The sequence below is a fragment of the Papilio machaon genome, chromosome 1 (genome assembly GCF_912999745.1).
Source record: "Papilio machaon chromosome 1, ilPapMach1.1, whole genome shotgun sequence".
In the NCBI taxonomy this organism is placed as follows: Eukaryota; Metazoa; Arthropoda; class Insecta; order Lepidoptera; family Papilionidae; genus Papilio; species Papilio machaon.
Window position 1 is genome coordinate 5,447,756 of NC_059986.1, and position 18,100 is coordinate 5,465,855.

The 18,100-nt window shown below is 40.6% G+C and overlaps 2 protein-coding genes across 5 annotated transcripts; both read left to right on the forward strand.

The window, feature by feature from the left end:
* Positions 1–238: 238 nt before the first annotated feature.
* Positions 239–3,605, forward strand: LOC106710661 (myosin-11). The gene is made up of 5 exons (XM_014502788.2): positions 239–362; positions 581–787; positions 1,021–1,193; positions 1,923–2,089; positions 3,289–3,605. The coding sequence occupies exons 1-5, from the start codon at positions 288–290 to the stop codon at positions 3,603–3,605; spliced, it is 939 nt and encodes a 312-aa protein (XP_014358274.2). The 5' UTR covers positions 239–287.
* Positions 3,606–3,921: 316 nt separating this feature from the next.
* Positions 3,922–17,743, forward strand: LOC106710660 (C3 and PZP-like alpha-2-macroglobulin domain-containing protein 8). Of its 4 annotated transcripts, XM_045686634.1 has the most exons (29): positions 3,922–4,043; positions 4,580–4,917; positions 5,205–5,384; positions 5,760–5,825; positions 6,539–6,606; positions 7,022–7,196; positions 7,885–8,063; positions 9,404–9,560; positions 9,851–9,987; positions 11,008–11,335; positions 11,447–11,623; positions 11,760–11,960; positions 12,188–12,346; positions 12,429–12,614; positions 12,771–12,887; positions 12,978–13,032; positions 13,143–13,290; positions 13,416–13,720; positions 13,882–14,042; positions 14,515–14,757; positions 14,836–14,975; positions 15,072–15,279; positions 15,390–15,567; positions 15,725–15,921; positions 16,050–16,187; positions 16,298–16,470; positions 16,582–16,684; positions 16,766–16,934; positions 17,077–17,743. In XM_045686634.1, exons 5-29 carry the CDS (start codon positions 6,542–6,544, stop codon positions 17,316–17,318), a joined length of 4,341 nt encoding a protein of 1,446 aa, XP_045542590.1. In that variant the 5' UTR covers positions 3,922–4,043; positions 4,580–4,917; positions 5,205–5,384; positions 5,760–5,825; positions 6,539–6,541; the 3' UTR covers positions 17,319–17,743. The 4 variants fall into 4 exon arrangements, with proteins under 4 accessions (XP_045542590.1, XP_045542584.1, XP_045542594.1 ...); XM_045686628.1 differs by lacking the exon at positions 3,922–4,043 and having other exon boundaries at positions 4,459–4,917; XM_045686638.1 differs by lacking the exon at positions 3,922–4,043 and having other exon boundaries at positions 4,459–4,917; positions 5,311–5,384.
* The last annotated feature ends 357 nt before the right edge of the window (positions 17,744–18,100 follow it).

Sequence of the window (18,100 nt, forward strand, 5' to 3'; positions counted from 1 at the left end):
GATAAAAGAAATTTACTGTCAGTTTTGCCGCCATTTTGCGTTGATCGTTAAAATTTGTAATTATGAAACACCCAAAATGCAATATCAGTGATCAAAGTCATGCATAATTAAAACATACAGTTATAATATTAACATGTTAATAAAAATTGGCTGTACAACTATTGTTCCTTTGCCTTTAATTAATAAAATAGAAGTCATTTTCCCTCTCTTTTCAAATTACTTACATTTTGCCTTTGAAAAACATTAATTAAATATCTGCCTTAAGTTCATCTTGACTAATTCCCAACATGGAAGATATTTCAGAGTTTAAATCATTTGAATTAAACTTCATCGATGTAATTGGAGCCTTGCAATCAATGATAGTAAGTTAATTATACTCTACCTTATAGAAACATCTTTTTCTTTTGTGTTTGCGTCAAGTAGTCATATTGTTGTTAAAAGAAGAAAACAAAAGAAACTGGAAGAATTCATGGAATAGATTAAATTACATTATCCGCGTTATTTCACACACATGCTTTGGGAATTTCTGTAGATTTTCAATAGTAAGTTTCGATAATATTGTTGATAACTTTGAGGTTAGTCCTCAGAGGCACATCTCCGTGAGGCAGTGCGTACGGAGGCGGCTCGCGCTGAAGCGGCGGAGACGGCATGCACGGAAGCCAAGCGCGTTGCTGACGACAACCGCGCCAATGCCGCCGCAACGGCCGCCGGTGCCACCCAAGCTTCTCACGCGCTTGCCGCCGCTCAAGATGAACTCACCACTATTAAATCCAAAATTGAATTATCGGTAAGCTTTTCGTAAGTTAGCTCTCACCGTCTATTACTTCATAGTTCATCTTCTTTTTTATTAATGTTATGAATTTAAATTTCTGAGATATCACTTCGGGAACAGTAAAAGAGCTAATTATGTCTAAAATTGTGGTCAAATGTACATGGAACATACAGCATATTTTGCGCATATCAATTCTTAGGTAAGTAGGCACATAATTATTAATATCGGTTTATTGGGGATTTTAATAGGAACGGCAGAAGAGTCTTCTAGAGGAGAAATGCAGTGAAATGTCGGATAGGATAGGAGTTTTAGAAAAAGAATTAGAAGAACTGCGGCCGCTACAATCTGTTCATTCCGCACTTCAGAAACAGTACGTAGAATTAGAAAGCCGCGTGAGAATCGCTACTGAAGAGGCTCGCAAGTAAATATGACTTATATTTATACAATAAAATAAAAGATAACATCAACAAATTAAACAAGAATATTTTCTATCTTACGTAATCCCCATATACTTTAATCAGTGTTTTATCAGTGAAAATAAATATTATTTATTTTTAAGAAATTAAACAAATTTATAATAGAACAATTGTATGTTATGCTACATACCATTGTTAATTTCGAAAATATTGACCGCACAAGTGAATCAATAGCCTTATTCGCAAAGCTCATCTCTTATATCGCGACTAGTTGCTCTTCTCAAAACATGTGCATAACTCATATAATATGAATGACACCGTATAAATAATTGTTTTGATGCAGAAATGAGACATTTATATTCAAAAATGTAACAAGTACGTAAGAATATTAGAGTTATTTGAATGCAAGCTGCAACTTGTTCATGGAGGTCACAACCTCCGTTATTTTTACAATAATTGTTTGTTATTGCAAAACATCCGACTAACGAATAGTTTGTATATTTACGAACAGTCTAAAACGAACAATTAAATTCAACTTTGCAAATATTAGATACATTAAATAATATTTTTACTATTACTACTTGCTGTCTGTATGAAACGTTAGCTATTACCTACATAACTCTTTTTGTCAAATGTCTCCACACGAAACATTGGTAAAGGTATCAGCGTTCCAGTTCTCTAAAGGGAACTACGATAAGTATTTCTCTTTATGATAGTTTTTTTTTTGTTGTCAGTGAAGCAAGCTCGTTAGAGAGCGAGGTCCGCCGCGTGGAGAGGTGCGCGCGCGGTGGCGAGGAAGTGCGAACGCGCGCGCGCCTTGCTGCAGCCGCGCATGCTCGCGAACGCAAACTCGCCGCTGATGAGAAGCAGCATCTAACCGCAGAACTCATGCGCGCCAACAGTATGCACATATATAATATTCATGATTCAGAGATGAGGCGTATCAAAAGCGGGAGAGCTCTTCTCTTCGTACACGAGAAACACATAAATGCACTCTATTATTTACACCTTTATTCGTTCGACTTAAGTAAACTTTCTATTGGTACACGATTTACTCGTAAGAGTTATCACTGGCAATGTCAAAGTTGTTAAAAACCTTTCTAATAGTATAACATTAGGCAAATATACCATACATATTTTATTAAGATTTACCAAACCATAACTTGGTAATAGTTTTAAGTAAATAGATGAAATATAGACCAGTTTACCAGTTTAAGATCTGATTACGAAAACATAAGTTAGATACGCAATCATATTGCAACGATTTGAATAATTTAGATTGATGATGTTTGCTTGCAATAGTTGTGATGTAACATGCTAACGGAGTGGTATCGGTGGCATAAATCATACTAATATGGAAACGTTTAGTACTTTCTTCGTCTACTTTTTATTGTGTTGATATTATAAGCCTTCCATTGGTTTTGTTATGGGAAAGTTACCATTCACAGGGATTACAAAGTATATAGAATAGATTTTTTAGAATTCTTATGGACCTTGAGTTCATAAGATTAACTTGAGTAATTCTACTTCTAATAATTCAGAAGTGACTACAATATGTTATCAAAATAACTTCAAGTGATCCTTAACCATGTGGTGAAGTTATTACTGTAATGTATGACGATTAAACATACATTTTCGAATTTATAAAAAAATACAAATAATACTACTTATGTCAAGAATATACCAAAACTTCTCTATCAAGAAGAGTAGAAGAATATTTCTAGATGACAATAAAATAAAATATTAAGTGTATGTATCTTCTTTTGGGTACAGAGGAAAAGTATGTAAGTCTACGCACTAAGTGCTATGTGTTGAGTTTTGATGTATGCAGATGTGGCAAGTGTGTGTCAACCGCGACTGCGTTCTATTGTGTATTGTTGCACTGCAACTTGTTACCATGACATACCTACATCTACTGGACTAGTTGTTCTGTCGTATATGTCTTCATCAAGATAAACGTGCAAACATAATCTACACACAGATATATTATTCGTGTATATATTTACCTTCTCGTTTTTGAATTGAAAAATGAGTAGAAAGTTGTCAACTGTTTCAGTAAATAAAATTAATTACCCACTATAAAAGTTGTTTACTTTTCAGCTGAAATCGCTCGACTCGGATCTATAGTGTCAGAATTGCAATACCGTTTATCAGACTATAGTAACAATAAGTCTAAAATGAAGCTTATAAACGAGTCAGAGTCAGATACATTAGCGGAGCTGAGAGCAGCATTGGAAGTGGAGCGAGCTGGCGCGGCCAAGACTGAGCAGGCGCTTGCCGCAGCACTGGCTGACAATCTCACATTGGCGACGCAGCTGCACAAACAAGACAATATTGAACATACGCAAGCTTCGCCCTCGAAACAAAACAACACTACCACTAATATATCACCAATAGACTTGTTTTTGGCTGAATAATTGTTTTTGGAACAATTTATTAATAAAAATATTATAACACGAGCCCCTTTGAATATGATTGTGACCTCTATCTACACTTGTTGAAAAAAAGAAAAAGAACATTTAAATTGTGTTTTTTTTTTATTTAAATACTTAAAAATCTGATAGAAACAGAAAACGAAAATAAAAAATAAAGCCTCAAATAATATAATATCTTCAGAACATCAGTTACCAAGTTCGCGTTAGACATTTTATGATGTGTGGGAGAGCTCGGCGGAATGACGCGAGATTATTATTTATTCCAAACAGGTTTCCCAAATCGCGACTTGTATGTACAAATATAACTACGAACCTTTTAGAGGTCGAAGTGACTTTGTGTCAAATGTACGTTAACAGCAAAGTATAACATTTTTTACGAAGTGATATAGACCTTAGGAAACGTGTAGCCGTGGTCAATTGGTACGTCGTTTTATGCGAGAACTAGTTCCTAAGAATGCACTTGTACTCACAATCAAGTGTCATTAATGCGTATATCTTGGCTATGAAACATGTTATTGTATACACATTACGTCGTGTGATGTTTTAAATTAAAACTATAAAAACAACACTTCTCTGTATAATTAAATGAAACTTAGTACCGTTAAAGTTGACTTTAAGGTATGTGGATAGCTACATAATGTTATACTAAAATGTTTTAAAGTTTTCTGAGAGCAGACTTGCGTTGCATATTCCTGTGTAATTATCATAATAGAAAATTGGTACCAGTGGATGTTGTCTAGCTCCCTTTTTTAATGAGATACTCGTCATTTTATTCTAGACACAAAATAATTACAAAAACACCTGTAATGTTTGTAACAAAAACATTCTTAATAAAAGAAACAACATAATATTTTTAAAGGGTTACGCAAACACGATGAGCTCGGGCAGTTGTGACGTAGTCGCGCGTAGGCTGTATTTCCTGCAGGCTGACGGCCACGACAGCTAGATGTGTGTAGGTGCAGTTGGGGTGGGGAGGATTCGCGAGCCTCCGCGGCCCCCGCCAGCCAGCCAGCAGCAGCGCTTGCGCCGGCGCAAAGCCGTCAGTTTTGTTGCACCTCGCGTCCTCCTCGTGCGCCTCTACACCGCCTCCAACAAGTGTACTCGAAACGAAACCTTTCTGTGATATAGTGTTAAAAAAGCTAACTTAAAAAAAAACTTAGAAACTCTAAGTATGTATCTTAAACGTTACGGTTAATAGTGCTGTGTTGTAAACAGTTAAACCTACTTGTGTGTGAATATACGAAGACCTCTCCAACACAATAACACTGTAGCGATACATTTTAATATTTTCTACGTAAGTATCGCTTTAAAGTTTATGCTTTAGAAGTCGCAACTACTTATAATTACATTGTGTGGTTTTGTGGTTAGTGTTTCCCGGAGAAAGTTCCATTCAAAAAATATTTGCAATTATTTCCCGACATTATTTCTAAAAGGCTTACAACTTAAGTATAGTTTCCCTGAGGAAGATTCATTCAAAAATCATTTGCAACTATTTTCCGATACTATTTCTCATAGGCCAACAACTTAAGCAGAGTTTCGCAGAGAAAGTTACATTCAAATATAATTTGCATTTCTTTCCAGATCACTATCTGTTAGGAACTTGAGTATAAACAATTTGGTGATATTTATTGTAATATTTAATTGGACGCGAGTCTGTGGTGTCGTCGCAAATGTAGTATTTATGTAGTGAGTCATAGAGGCTGGACCTGCGCCCGCGCCTGTACTGCGACACAAGGACGGTGAGCTCAGCACGCAGACACGGTAAACATGTGAATTCAATAGACACATTATTTAATAGCTCACCCACGACATCGTTTATATTTTCTAACACGACGTTACGTTACCTTCTTCCATGCGATTATTAAATTATAGTAATGGTTCAACGATTTCCAAAAACAATTTTCCTGCAACTTATAAGTGGTTTACTTCAAGACCCTGATTTCTAAATTTAATACGTCACCATTTTCAAAAAAATTATGTGCCTTAATCATATTGCAACATAAATTGCAGGAATGTATTGGTTTGTAGAGTTTTTTTTTTAAAGAACAATCAAAAAACAAAAAGGAAATAATGCATTCCAAACAAAGTTATCAAATTTTACAAAGAAGGCTAAAATTTTCCGTTTTCCTCTTTTAGGCAATTTGGACAATAGTATTATGTATACTTTACCCGAGGATCGATCGGAAGTTACGCTCTTTTTCAATAAGTAAAATCTGACTAAAAAGTCTTACTAGTCTTACTAAGTTTAGATGTATAGATGGTTGGATGTTTGTTAGAAAGTATCTCCTAAACTGCTTAACGGAAGTTGATCAAATTTGGCATGGATGTAGAACATAGTCTGGAAGAAATTCCGCGCGGACGTAGTCGTGGGCGACACCTAGTCCTAAATAAGCTCGAAAACAAAACATACAACCTAGCTTTTGTAGCACAATGTCATGGGAAACAACGCATTTATGTTTTTTTTATATGGTCGAGTAATAAGATAAGATCTTTAGCTGTGTGCTTTCACTATCCTTTAAACCTGCAGGTAGTGAGTAACTTATAAGAATCTACTGAATTTCTTCGCGGTGTTCTTTATTCCAACTGCGCTCATATACGCAATGTCGGAGTATTATCCGTAATTACAACGTTCATATTTTATGAAATGGCTCTAAATATTCATATAGAGACGTCAATTCTGCCTTTAACAGGTTTTTAAAATTCGAATACAAAGACGAGAAAACGTATCCTTTGCACCATACCACTGTCTGGTAAACCAATTTTTTATGTTGTATTTCATATTTTAGAAACACGATTACATGCCACATCTTAAAGATTTTACAAGTTCTAAATTAAATGTTTATTTTTCACAATAAGATTAACTGCAACTTAATAGAGTTTCAGTAAGTTATTTCTAATTTTAACATTACTTACAGAAAATGTCGCAAACAATTACGGTGTACTGCTTCTTCTTCATCCTGACAACTTCAGGCTTCGTGACATGGTAAGAGTAATTCGTATTTTTATTATAATATAGCAACAACGTAAGTAACTTTTAAAAGGCGCGCTGTATGTTTTGACTCACGTACGCAAATAATATGAGTAAGGTACAGTGATTCATTATTACATATGTGCAAATAGCGTATTACTTGAAAATAGACATCGTTGTCGACATTTGCCATCTATGGTAACGAACCATACGTCGAACAATATAGAAGAGACGGAAAACATTACTTATTTAAAAGGTATATATAGTAAAACAAGAAGAAATTAGAAGAAGGAGGAGTAAAACAAGAGGAGCCACAAATTGCTAGAAGATTTTTTAAATTCTAGTCGAGATCTAGTTTCCAAGACGTATGTCACGACGATGTCAGAAAAACCCATAGAAAGTAATAGTTAAATTAATCTTCCGTTTCCAGTTTATCAGTGGTGGGTCCGCGCGTGTTGCGACCACACACATCGTATAAGGTATCGATAGCGGGCAGCTCTCGCGCGCACAACCTATACGTGGCTGTGGAGCGGGAGGGAGGGCCCTTTAGCCAGGGGCGAGAGGTGCAGGTGCCAGCTGCCACCTCCAGGCTGCTAGAACTTGATGTAATTATTTCCTCTGACTTTAATATCATGTACCTTTCAGCCGTCATATCTGAATTCCTCTTCGACACAATCCTACCCCACTTAGGTCTTCCTCTACCTATGAAGCTATCCACATTGAATCTCACTGTAATTCATCTAACTTTAATTCAATTTCCGAAATAATTTTCTGTTTTACATAGGTTTAAGTAAACAAATAAAACAATTTTCGCGTAACAAAAACTAAGTTGCCTTTATCTTACCATAAATAAAAAAACATATCGAACAATACTTGTAACATGATAGCACTGTGTGAATGTACGAATGTAACTCGCGCTTTTATGCATTTTATATTTCTGTAGCAATAATTTTAACTTATACGCAATATGCACGTACAGGTATAAATTCGAGTGTTTCAAATATAATCAGAATTAATAAAAACACTTCATGCTTGTTGCAAATTAAATGACTGCAATTCCGATTCATATTGTTCAATCCATTTATATTGATTACATAATTATTCACATTACTTAGTACTTTACATACCTAAGTATCTATTAACACTTAAGTTTAGTTTGGATTTTCACGGAAAAAGAAATGAATTTACATTCGAATGAAATTTGGCGCACTTCTTCAATATTGAAAACTTTTATTTTAGTTTATAACAACAGAATGTCTTCAATTGAGCCATTCATTTCTGGTCTCTGTGTAGATCGGTGACCCTGGTCCAGGGCGGTATCGCTTGGTAGCGCGCTCTACTTCGGGCCCACAGTTCGCGTCCTCCGCACCGCTGCTCTACCAGCCGCGCAGCTTCTGCATCTTCGTGCAGACTGACAAGCGCGTCTACCAGCCCGAGGACACCATTAACTTTAGAGTTATCGCATTAGATAAGTATGTATAATGCCATACAAACTTAAATATATATAGCTCGCAATTTCACACAAGTCGCTATAAAGTTTGATTCTTACAACAGAATTATTATTGTTTTAATTGAGTTGTGACTATGTTGCAACAAATAGACTCTACATGTGCATAAAATATAGAAAATATCGCTTTAATTACAAATCTTAAATTACCGGCAGTGAGACGAATCGGTTTACACAAATTGTATCAGAAAGCGGAGTGAACGCATCTCAACGCTCTATACCCATCAACCTGTATCTTACTTAATACTTTCGATTTCGATATCGGTACAGGTAAAAATAAAGAAAGTTTGCACGTAAGATTACGTACCGCGCTAGGGTCGATGAACCCAGCGGCCGCAAGCCATGAGATCGTCTCGCACAATGCGAGTAACGAGCACGGTCTAACATTTCCCCAATACTGAGGAAATCTAGGAGTACATAACCGGAATACCTTACATTGGCTTACTAGCAATATGATTCTTATTTTTCGTTTTATATGTTAAAATTATATTAAATCACGCCACGCATTGAAATTGATGCCAGTGATAAAACCTGTTTAACATTAAATAATATTGATCTAGTCTACTTAAAAACATATTAAGGCACACAAGATCTGAATAGGTCATGTTTTATAATGAGTAAAAATAACTCTATATTAGAATTCTAAAACATACTTCTGCAAGATGCATGTTGTAACATATGAAATCATTTAAAGTTATATAGTAGATTAATGTTTCATAAGACGATTTCCCATTTCAAGACGTACTCTTATTATAGAATTCAATTGTGGTATGTAAAAAAAATTGAAAAATACACAGAACCAGAACAAAGGGGTATAAAACAATAATTATTAATTGCAATAAAAATATCTAACTTGTCAACTTACATGTCCATTGTACGACAATTAAAATAAACATTTTAGCGATGGATGTTTTAGTAATTATTGGTACAGTTAATGAACCGAATGTTTCACACAGCCACAATATAGGAGTGAAGGCCGCAGTATAGCATTACATTGGCTCGGCCATTCGTGCGTAAATTGTTGGAACCTTAACTTTACTTTGTATAAAATTGCCGCATGAATGTGCGATGCAGTCATGATGTGTCCTTAACAAGTTGGTAATATGCGATTGAAGGTTTTGCCCGATTTGTAATATCGGAATGCGGTAGAAAATAATATCTTTGTTAATTTTGTCGTTGAAATATAACATTTTCGATTGCTATAATTAAGCTATCAGAGTATACTCTGGGTACAGTCGCTTTAGTTCACGGTTTTTTGTCACAACGAATTTAATCTTTATTTAACATTAAATCGGTTATGTTAAGGTATCTGTTGCCGCTGAACACATCTGTGGATGTGAGCATCCTAGATGCGGGCGGCGCAGCGATACGCGAGTGGGCGGCGGCGTCGCTCGACCGCGGTCTCTTCGCCGACACACTCACGCTCGCCGACCAGCCCGCACTCGGCGAGTGGACCATACAGGTAACCTGTAATTTTACACCCTTCATCACCATAATATTCGCTACACAAAGAAGAAGACTTAAATACCCAAAAATTTTGCAAAGATCGCGTTTAAACATTGGTTTATTCTAATTGTTTTTGCATATGCTGATTCACGTAAAGCTAAGATCAGAATCAACAAAATTAATTTGAGAAAGATCAAGGTAAGGACGTTTTTTATTTGTCCTTCATAATTTTTCAGGAAATAGCCGAGGTTGTTCAACTTCAGACACATCGTAAGCCATAAATATTAAATCTTCACCTGTCCTTAGGTGGAAGTGCGTGGTCAGAAGTATTCGCAGCGTATCCTGGTAGCAGACTATGTACTGCCTAAGTTCCAAATGGAAATGAATATGCCCAAGGAGATACTCTTCAGTGATGGAAGATTCAACATCAATGTTACCGCTAAGTATGTAGACTCTAGAAGTTATCATTTTTTAATTAAGACTTGTACGGTGTTAGGTCCTTGACTTGGTTGTTTCAACGACTATAGCGCCACTTTCTAATGCCCAAAATACGTTATTACACTTTAAAATAAATAAGGCAAGAAAAAATATTTTTATTGTTTGCGTAACTGTGAATAAAATTATTTTTCAATCAACATTATTTCTTATAGAATTATGTACTTTATTATATTATTTTTTCATTAATTTCTCTTGGCCACTAATTTGTTTAACTCTATAAAAAGCTATAGCGAGCTCGGTCTGCCAATTGGCCGCTTCAATGAAATTCCTTGGATAAAATTGAACATTGTGAGGTTTTTCTTGCGTCGATTTCAAGAGCGAAGTAATATTTCAAAGCGTTTAATTCATGAAAGTTTTTTTATAGTACTTTAGTATTAATTTAAGAAATTAATAAAAAATAAGTAGAACCAAACTCAACAATTACTTTTACAAATATACATATATAACTGTAATGATGTCATTCCGTGCCAAAACCTGTGTTTGCAAAACTAGTTTTAGTTCTCATGCTATTGTATTCAACTTTGATATCTTTGAATTACAAAAACAACTAATCTAAGTTAACAGCTATCTTAATGTATTCGAAATATCAAGATATGATTGATTGAGATATTATTGCAATGCAGCTAAATTATTGCACCCCATTAACATTAATTTTGTAATTTAGTAAACACCATGCAAACATGAGAATAAAAGTAAAATACAATTATTTTCACAATAATTATTATCGAATCATCGATACATTTCGCGATGGTTATTTGGATAAATATGATAAATAGATTATTATGTTGAGTCAAGAATAGGAAAGCATTGTACTTTTAAAGCTTTATCACAAGCTAACTGTAAGTGCCGCCCGTGATTACAATCAGGGTTTCTATGCTGTGAATAAGGCCAAGTAATTCGCCCTGTTAGTTTTAATTTACACGATAACTTGATAAGGCACATACTAAGCTTATTTTATCCGTCAGGCATTTTAATGGGTTACCAGTACAAGGAGAGCTGACGATATCCGCTTACGCAGTTTTCTTCTCGGGAGTACTTCAGCCGGTGTTTTCAACGCCTGCAAGGAAAGTGGTAGACTTCAACGGCCAAGCTGATGTCACTTACGATCTGAAAACTGACCTCGATCTCGCAGAAGACGCGGCCAGACCTTTAGTAGTCGAGGCCGTACTCGAAGAAAAAGATACATTGATACGACAAAATATTTCATCGAGAATACTTCTTTTGCGAACGCCTTATCGATTGAAAGTTACCGCGCCGGATTACTTTAAACCGCAGCTGCCGTACATTGTTCAGGTAGATTTTATAGTAATAACAAAGTTTAACATTATTTAAAGCTTCCTCGAAACTTGTGGGTGACACAATTTTCAGCCGAGTGAATTAAAAACAAGTATGGTTATTATGTAGATCGAGGTGGTGAACTCGAGCGGGCAAGTCATAGACACGGAGGGCGAGGTGATGGTGGAGCAGCTGTGGGACGACGGGGCGCCCGCCAACCGCACCACCGTGCCCTTCCGCAAGGGGCTGGCCACATACGAGACGGTGCCCGACGCAGCACACAATAACTCCACCATGAATTTAGTGGTAAAGTATAATCATATTTTATTAAATTAAACTTTAAATGTAATAAGGAATCGTTTAACTTATATTTGAAGTCGGTAATATGTTCCGGAGCTAGTTGAAGACGTTTTCAATTCTTACTGTAACGATTTTCCCCCAGATAAAGTACAAGGAGGTGACAGAGCGTGTGGTGAACGTGGTGAGCGGTTCCGGGGGCGCAGCGGCGCTGAGCGTGCAGCTGCTGAGCGCGGCCGGCGACAGCGCCGAGCTGAGCGCGCGCATCGCCGCCAACCAGCCCATGGACCTGCTGCACTACGTGCTCGTCGCGCGCGGCGATATACTGCTCGCAGAGACACTCGAGGTATGAAGTTGCACAGGTTTACATACAGATAGACAGATAATATATAGACTTATATATACACGGCTCTTTATCTAGTACTTTAACGTACGTACGTACATGTCGCGTCCTTAAAACCGGAGAATTGTTGCCAAACCTACTTAACCTTTTTATTAACGTTATTGAAATATTACGTACTTAGTCTGTTATAAGAAAACGTTTGATGAGTGTTTGTTATTATTGTAACTCAGCTGAGCCCGGGGCGGCGCAGCGTGGAGGTGCGGGTGCCGGTGGGGCGCGGCGCGGCGCCGGGCTGCGTGCTGCTGGCTTGGGCACCGCGGCTCGACCCCGCGCACCCGCTACTTGCCGCCGGACTCTACCTACCGCGCGACAAACTTCTCTACAACCAGGTCTCATGTTATGATGTAACTTTTAATTAGCACAACTTTTAAATTGTAAATACTTATAATAACTTAATCATATATGTGGCAGGTGTCAATATCGATGGCTTCGAACTCGGGCCAGTACCGGCCCAACGGCATGGTGGAGGTGCGCGCGGCTGGCGGTGCGGGCGGTGCGGGCGGTGCGGGCGCGCGCGTCGCGCTGCTGGCTGCGCCTGCGCACTCGCACGCGGCAGGCCTTGCCGGACCGCTCGGCAACGGTTTGGATCTGCACACGGTATGTCTTCTAGATATCTTACTAAAAAATTTTTTTTCCAAGAATCATCGCAAGTGAAAATTCTAAAATTTTCGGGGTTATTCAAATACGGTCGTCACTAATATGAGTGGAACCGCTGTTTAACCATTTTTGTATAAAATGATACGTTGTTGTCAGATCGAGCGCGAGGTGGAAAGTTTCAGCGGCGTGCGGCACTCGGTGTTCAGGAACGAGGAGCACCCGCCCGGTCTCGGCCTCGACCTGGCCGCCCGCGACCCTGCCGATGTCTTTAAGGTTATTTAAAAAATATTTCCTTTCAGTCAGTGGTTTGTAGTAAGCAGCTGTTATCAACCTACCTACATACTGTTTTGTTAAATGTTTCAGAACGCCGGTCTCGTAATATTGACTGACGGCGTCGTAGTAGAAAACGATCCATCAGGTAATAAAAATGCATTTCTTACATTTAAATACTATAACTTCTTCATCTCATGAGATTGTTCTTGTATGTAATGGTTGATGCAATGTAATCGTTTGTGTATGTGTGTACAGGAGAGTTTGCAGAGCGCGCGGCGGCGGGCTTGCGGCCGGCGCTGGCCGGACCTTACGCCTTCAGCCGGCTGCCGGCGCCGCCCTCGCCCCGCGTCTATCTCAGCGTCACCCCACACCCCACGTGGATGTTCTCCAACCTCACGCTCGAGTTAATACATTTTACATACACAAACACATAATAACTTAGTTGTTGGTTTAATAGTAATTTTAAAACATACTTAACATACGTGGAGGAATGCGAAAATAATTTAATTTCATGTATGTTTTTTATAGTAACGACGGCAAAGGCGCTATGGAAGTCTGGTCCCCGGCCACTCCAGGGAAGTGGAGTATGGGTGCGTTCTCCGTGCACCCGACGTTGGGGCTGGGCCTGGCGACGCCGCAGAGCTTCGTCACCAGCGTACCGCTGGCGCTCTCCGCCGAGCTGCCCGACACTCTGCAGCGCGGAGAGACGCTCGCCATCGTCATCACCCTACAGAACTCCATGCCCACCGATGTCACCGTCGAGGTCACCTTCCACAACTCCGACCAGTACTTCGAGTTCGAACCCTTAGAGAACACAGTCGAAACGACTAAAAGTAAGATTTACAATATTCAGGAAACAGAGTTTCAGTATTGAAGTGAGATTGTTAACGTTTTCGGCTTAAGTTTTAATTCCAGCTCGTACAATTTATAACGTTTAAGTTTATGCGACAGGGTGATAATGTGAAGTAAACATGCACCGTGTGTGTCCGTGCAGAGATAGAGCTGTTCCGTCGCGTGCGCGTGTCTGTGGGCGGCGGCGCGGCGGCCAGCACGGCGTTCCTGGTGAGCGCGGTGCGCGCCGGCACCGCACCTGTCATCGTCGAGGCCAGCGGCGGCGGACTCTCCGCCTCGCTCTTCCGCACCATTGACGTGCAGGTGATACATACGAAAATCATGTCTCGATCGACGGCTAATTTTCATCCAAAGGCAATGTAAACGTTTGTTTTGATGATTTTTTGTCTAAAACACTACGAGATTCTTCAATAACAAAAAATGAAAGCCAGTACGCATGAATAAATATTTTACTAGGCAAATATACAATCGGCACTAAATTAGAAACCGACGAATATATCGAACAATAACTCTAGTTGTTTTTGTTATCTGCCAATTATTTGTAATGAACAATTCTACTGATACTGATACATTTATAAAATAGCTTTTGAATATTTTAATATACCAGAAACATTTTAGCTATCTGAATGTTTTTAATTAGAAATGTCTATAAATAGTAAATTTCGGTCGGTCCATTGTTGCGCGGAATCAATACCTCCGTAATAGTACTTAATAACGATAGTGGTAAGTTTATAGAGTACCTAAAGGGATTCCGCGACACCATTGTTTCTACCAGGACGGTTACGAGGAGGAGATGTGGTCGTGGACATTGTTGGACGGGCGACGCGGCGTGGCGCGCGGCAACGTGAGCGTGTGGGCGGCGGCGGGCACGCGGCTCAGCGGCAGCGCGCTGCTGGCGGCCGGCGACGTGCTGGCGCCAGCGCTGCGAGAACTGCGCGCCGTCCCGCCCGCCGCCGCCGACCCTGCGCACGCGCTGCGCCCGCTCGCCACTGCCTGCATACTATTAGACTACTTACAGGTAACTGGAACAGTATATGATTTGTACTTTGTTAACTATTTAACGAGGTAATAGATATTAATGTAATATTTTCTTCAGACAACGAACCAAGACGAAGTATCTATAACGAAGGAAGCGCGCGGGCAGGCCGCGGCGGGCTACCAGCGGCTGATGGCCTACCGCCGCCCCGATGGCTCCTTCGCTCAGGAACTCGACCCGGAAGCTGAAGGCGACGTATAGTGAGCTTTACCTTACTACGTATACCTATGAACAAATTATGTTAATTTACGCAAGAACGGTGATGTAGCTAAATTATCGGTATCTGCTTGTTGTAGCATGACAGCAGTATCGGCTAGGTGGGTGTCCCGCTGCGCGCGGCACGTGTCTGCGGCGCCGGCGGGCGGTGCGGCGGCGCGCTGGCTGGCGCAGGCGCAGCTCACCGACGGCAGCTGGCCCGCCCCGCCACAGGCACGCAACGACCCGCACGCGCAGCGCCCGTTGCCGCTCGCAGCGCACGCGGTGCTTGCGCTCCTCAATGCTAAGGTAAACGGAAACTACGACTAGAAAGAAGTCACTTCACAACATCTAGACTAAGGGAAACGGATAATAAAGTATTTTGTATAGAGCTATATTTGTAATTTGACTGTATGCAGGGTAGCGAAGTGCTGTACAAGGAGCAGATCAACAAAGGCGTGGAATACATAGCGCGCGGTCTCGCGCCCGACCTGGACGCGTACGCCCTGGCGGTGGCGGCCAGCGCACTCGCGGAAGCGCGACATCCGCAGGCCGTTCTCGCGCTGCAGATGATGGACAAATACGTTAACTCGTCTGGTAAATCCGCAAAGCTTTTTAAAACTTTTTCTACCTCCATAACCAGCGAAAGTAGAAAATTATTCTGAAAGGCCACCCGAAGGGCTTCTGGTGAAAAATAGAGGAAAGACACTCTTTCGACGACATGTACACACGTATATTTTCTTATCTTGTTCAGATTCGACGTTGTTCTGGTCGCGCAAGCTGCACGGGTCGGAGTGGCGCAACCCGTGGCTGGTGGGCAACAGCCTGGAGGCGAGAGCGGCGGCGTGCGGCCTGCGCGCGCTGCTCGCCGCACGACACACCGAGCGCGCGCTGCCTGTCGCGCGATACCTGCTGCAGCACCTGCGCCCAGAACACGTGCATCCAGACGTCGTAAGCATCCGCTAGAAAGATCTGCTTCCTCTCTAAGACCTTGTTCGGCGTATTTTAGTGAAAGTATGAGTATTTCAAGTATTTAATTTTTTTGTGTAGTTAAGTAAACTGATCCATTTTTATTTCAGTTGGATGCATTGGCACAGTTCTCGGAAGCGATAAAGACGTCCAAGAAGCTCCGCGTGTCGGTGAACGTGACGAGCTTCGAGGAGCCGCGCCAGTTTAACATCGACGACGACAACGCGCTCATTGTTCAAACACAACTGGTAAAGTTTCTTTTAATTCATGTGTATAAGTATGCTTCGCCACAAAATTTACTGGGTCTTTTCAGCTGATGACGAAGCTGGTATTAATTCCCAACGAATTTGGGGTGCAGGTGCGCAGTGCGCGGTGGGCGAGCGCAGTGACGGAGGGTCGCGGCGTGGCGCTGCTGGGGCTGTCTGCGCGCGGCGCCAGCAACGTGACGGCGGCCTGGCCGCGCTACACGCTAGATCCGCGCGTCGACCGCGTCTCCACCGAGCACCGCCTGCAGCTCTCCATCTGTGTCGGGTACGTCTGCCCTCACCCACACATGACGCACGCCTCTTATAGGATTTCGACAAGTTTTCGATTCTTCTGCCCAGTTATAAATTATGTTATTGAGTGGTTGTTCGATTATAGGTTCGTTGCGCAAGGGAATGATACAGAAAGTGGATTAGCCTTGCTGACGGTGCAGCTACCGTCCGGTTTCCTGGCCGACATCAATACTATTACGGAACTGACGGTCAGTTACAACTTCGTTTCATTAATTTTGCAGCGGTGAACAATAAATACGATGTTTGACATGTTACAATTGAATGTACAGTCTGCGCGGCACGTGGTGGGCGCGCGGCTGCAGCGCGGCGGGGCGCGCGTGCTGGCGTGGCTGCGGGCCGCGCGCGCCGAGCGCTGCGCCACGCTGGCGGCGCCGCGTGTGTTGCCCGCCGCGCGACAGCGCCCCGGCTGGGCGGACCTCGTCGACCTAGCCGATTCCAGTCAGTATAATTAATTGCTAATTAATTTATTTTTCATATTGAACAAACGAAACTATGTTCTAGTATCTTCTATAATTATGAAGTCGACATAAAGACCTAGAAAAGTAGAGAAAAATATGATGAAGAATTGTACGGCTAACAGGTCACCGCGCGCGCGTGTTCTTCTCTGCGGTGTCGTCGAGCGCGTGCTCCGTGTGCCGCGCGTGGCCGTCGTGCGAGCGCGCGTGCGGGGCGCCGGCGCTACAGCGCGCACCCGACAGCCCCAACGCGGGCGGCGCACTCGGCGCTCCCACCTCGCCCGGACAAGGCAAGCCGAATAGTGCGCCCGCCTGGCAAACAACTCTCACACCTATATTCCTCACAACGCTGCTCCTCATGCGGTAGACTCTATTGACTTTCTAACATCGTTAACAGGTTTCTGTCATCTTAATTTTATCGACATGTCACATTAAGATAATGTTACTAATCATATTGAAATGTATTAACTGTATGAAGGCACTACCTAAATGTTGCAGACGATAATGATTAAGTCAATCTACAAAACATCCCACTGATACAAACATATTCAGTACCGTGAGAGGTATTTCACGAACATGAGAAGACTTTAGACTTTGCAGTTACGCGGCTGATAGTAAGTAATTGCGAACAGACAGAGGTTTAAGTCTATGCTTAGTGTTGTGATTTAATATGTATAATGAAACTGAAATTAATTGAAATCACTAAATTCGCGGGTCATAAGTACTTAATTGGCATATAACTGCCTCTGTCAGATTATAACTCTGTTAAAATACATTGGTTATTACTTATCACTGGAAATATATTGTATATTAGTATTTATTTTTATACATATTTATACATTTGAGTTATATACCTAGACCTACCTATTAGAACTGATTACCTTTTCTACTTAGTTATTATAAAATGTGATATTGTTTTGTTGTGTAAGTACGTATGTCAATCAGAAGACATTAAATGATTAACACTACGTTTTATTAATTAGTTAACGAACTATTTTGTAAAAAAAAAAAAGATTGCTATTTGCTAAACCTTTATAACGTACCAATTTGCCTGTGAATTTTTAATAATTTAATCGTTGTAGTTGAAGAGTAATAAAGTTATTTAATTTATTCATAATCCCGCCTTAATAAAACAATTGATTGACATAC

Coding starts and splice junctions, on each gene's coding strand:
- LOC106710661 (XM_014502788.2), top strand. CDS start 288: ATGGAAGATATTTCAGAGTTTAAATCATTTGAATTAAACTTCATCGAT. Junction 1,194..1,922: donor GCTACTGAAGAGGCTCGCAA/GTAAATATGACT, acceptor TTTTGTTGTCAG/TGAAGCAAGCTCGTTAGAGA. Junction 2,090..3,288: donor AGAACTCATGCGCGCCAACA/GTATGCACATAT, acceptor TTTACTTTTCAG/CTGAAATCGCTCGACTCGGA.
- LOC106710660 (XM_045686634.1), top strand. CDS start 6,542: ATGTCGCAAACAATTACGGTGTACTGCTTCTTCTTCATCCTGACAACT. Junction 12,347..12,428: donor ACAAACTTCTCTACAACCAG/GTCTCATGTTAT, acceptor TATATGTGGCAG/GTGTCAATATCGATGGCTTC. Junction 13,721..13,881: donor CACAGTCGAAACGACTAAAA/GTAAGATTTACA, acceptor GTGTCCGTGCAG/AGATAGAGCTGTTCCGTCGC.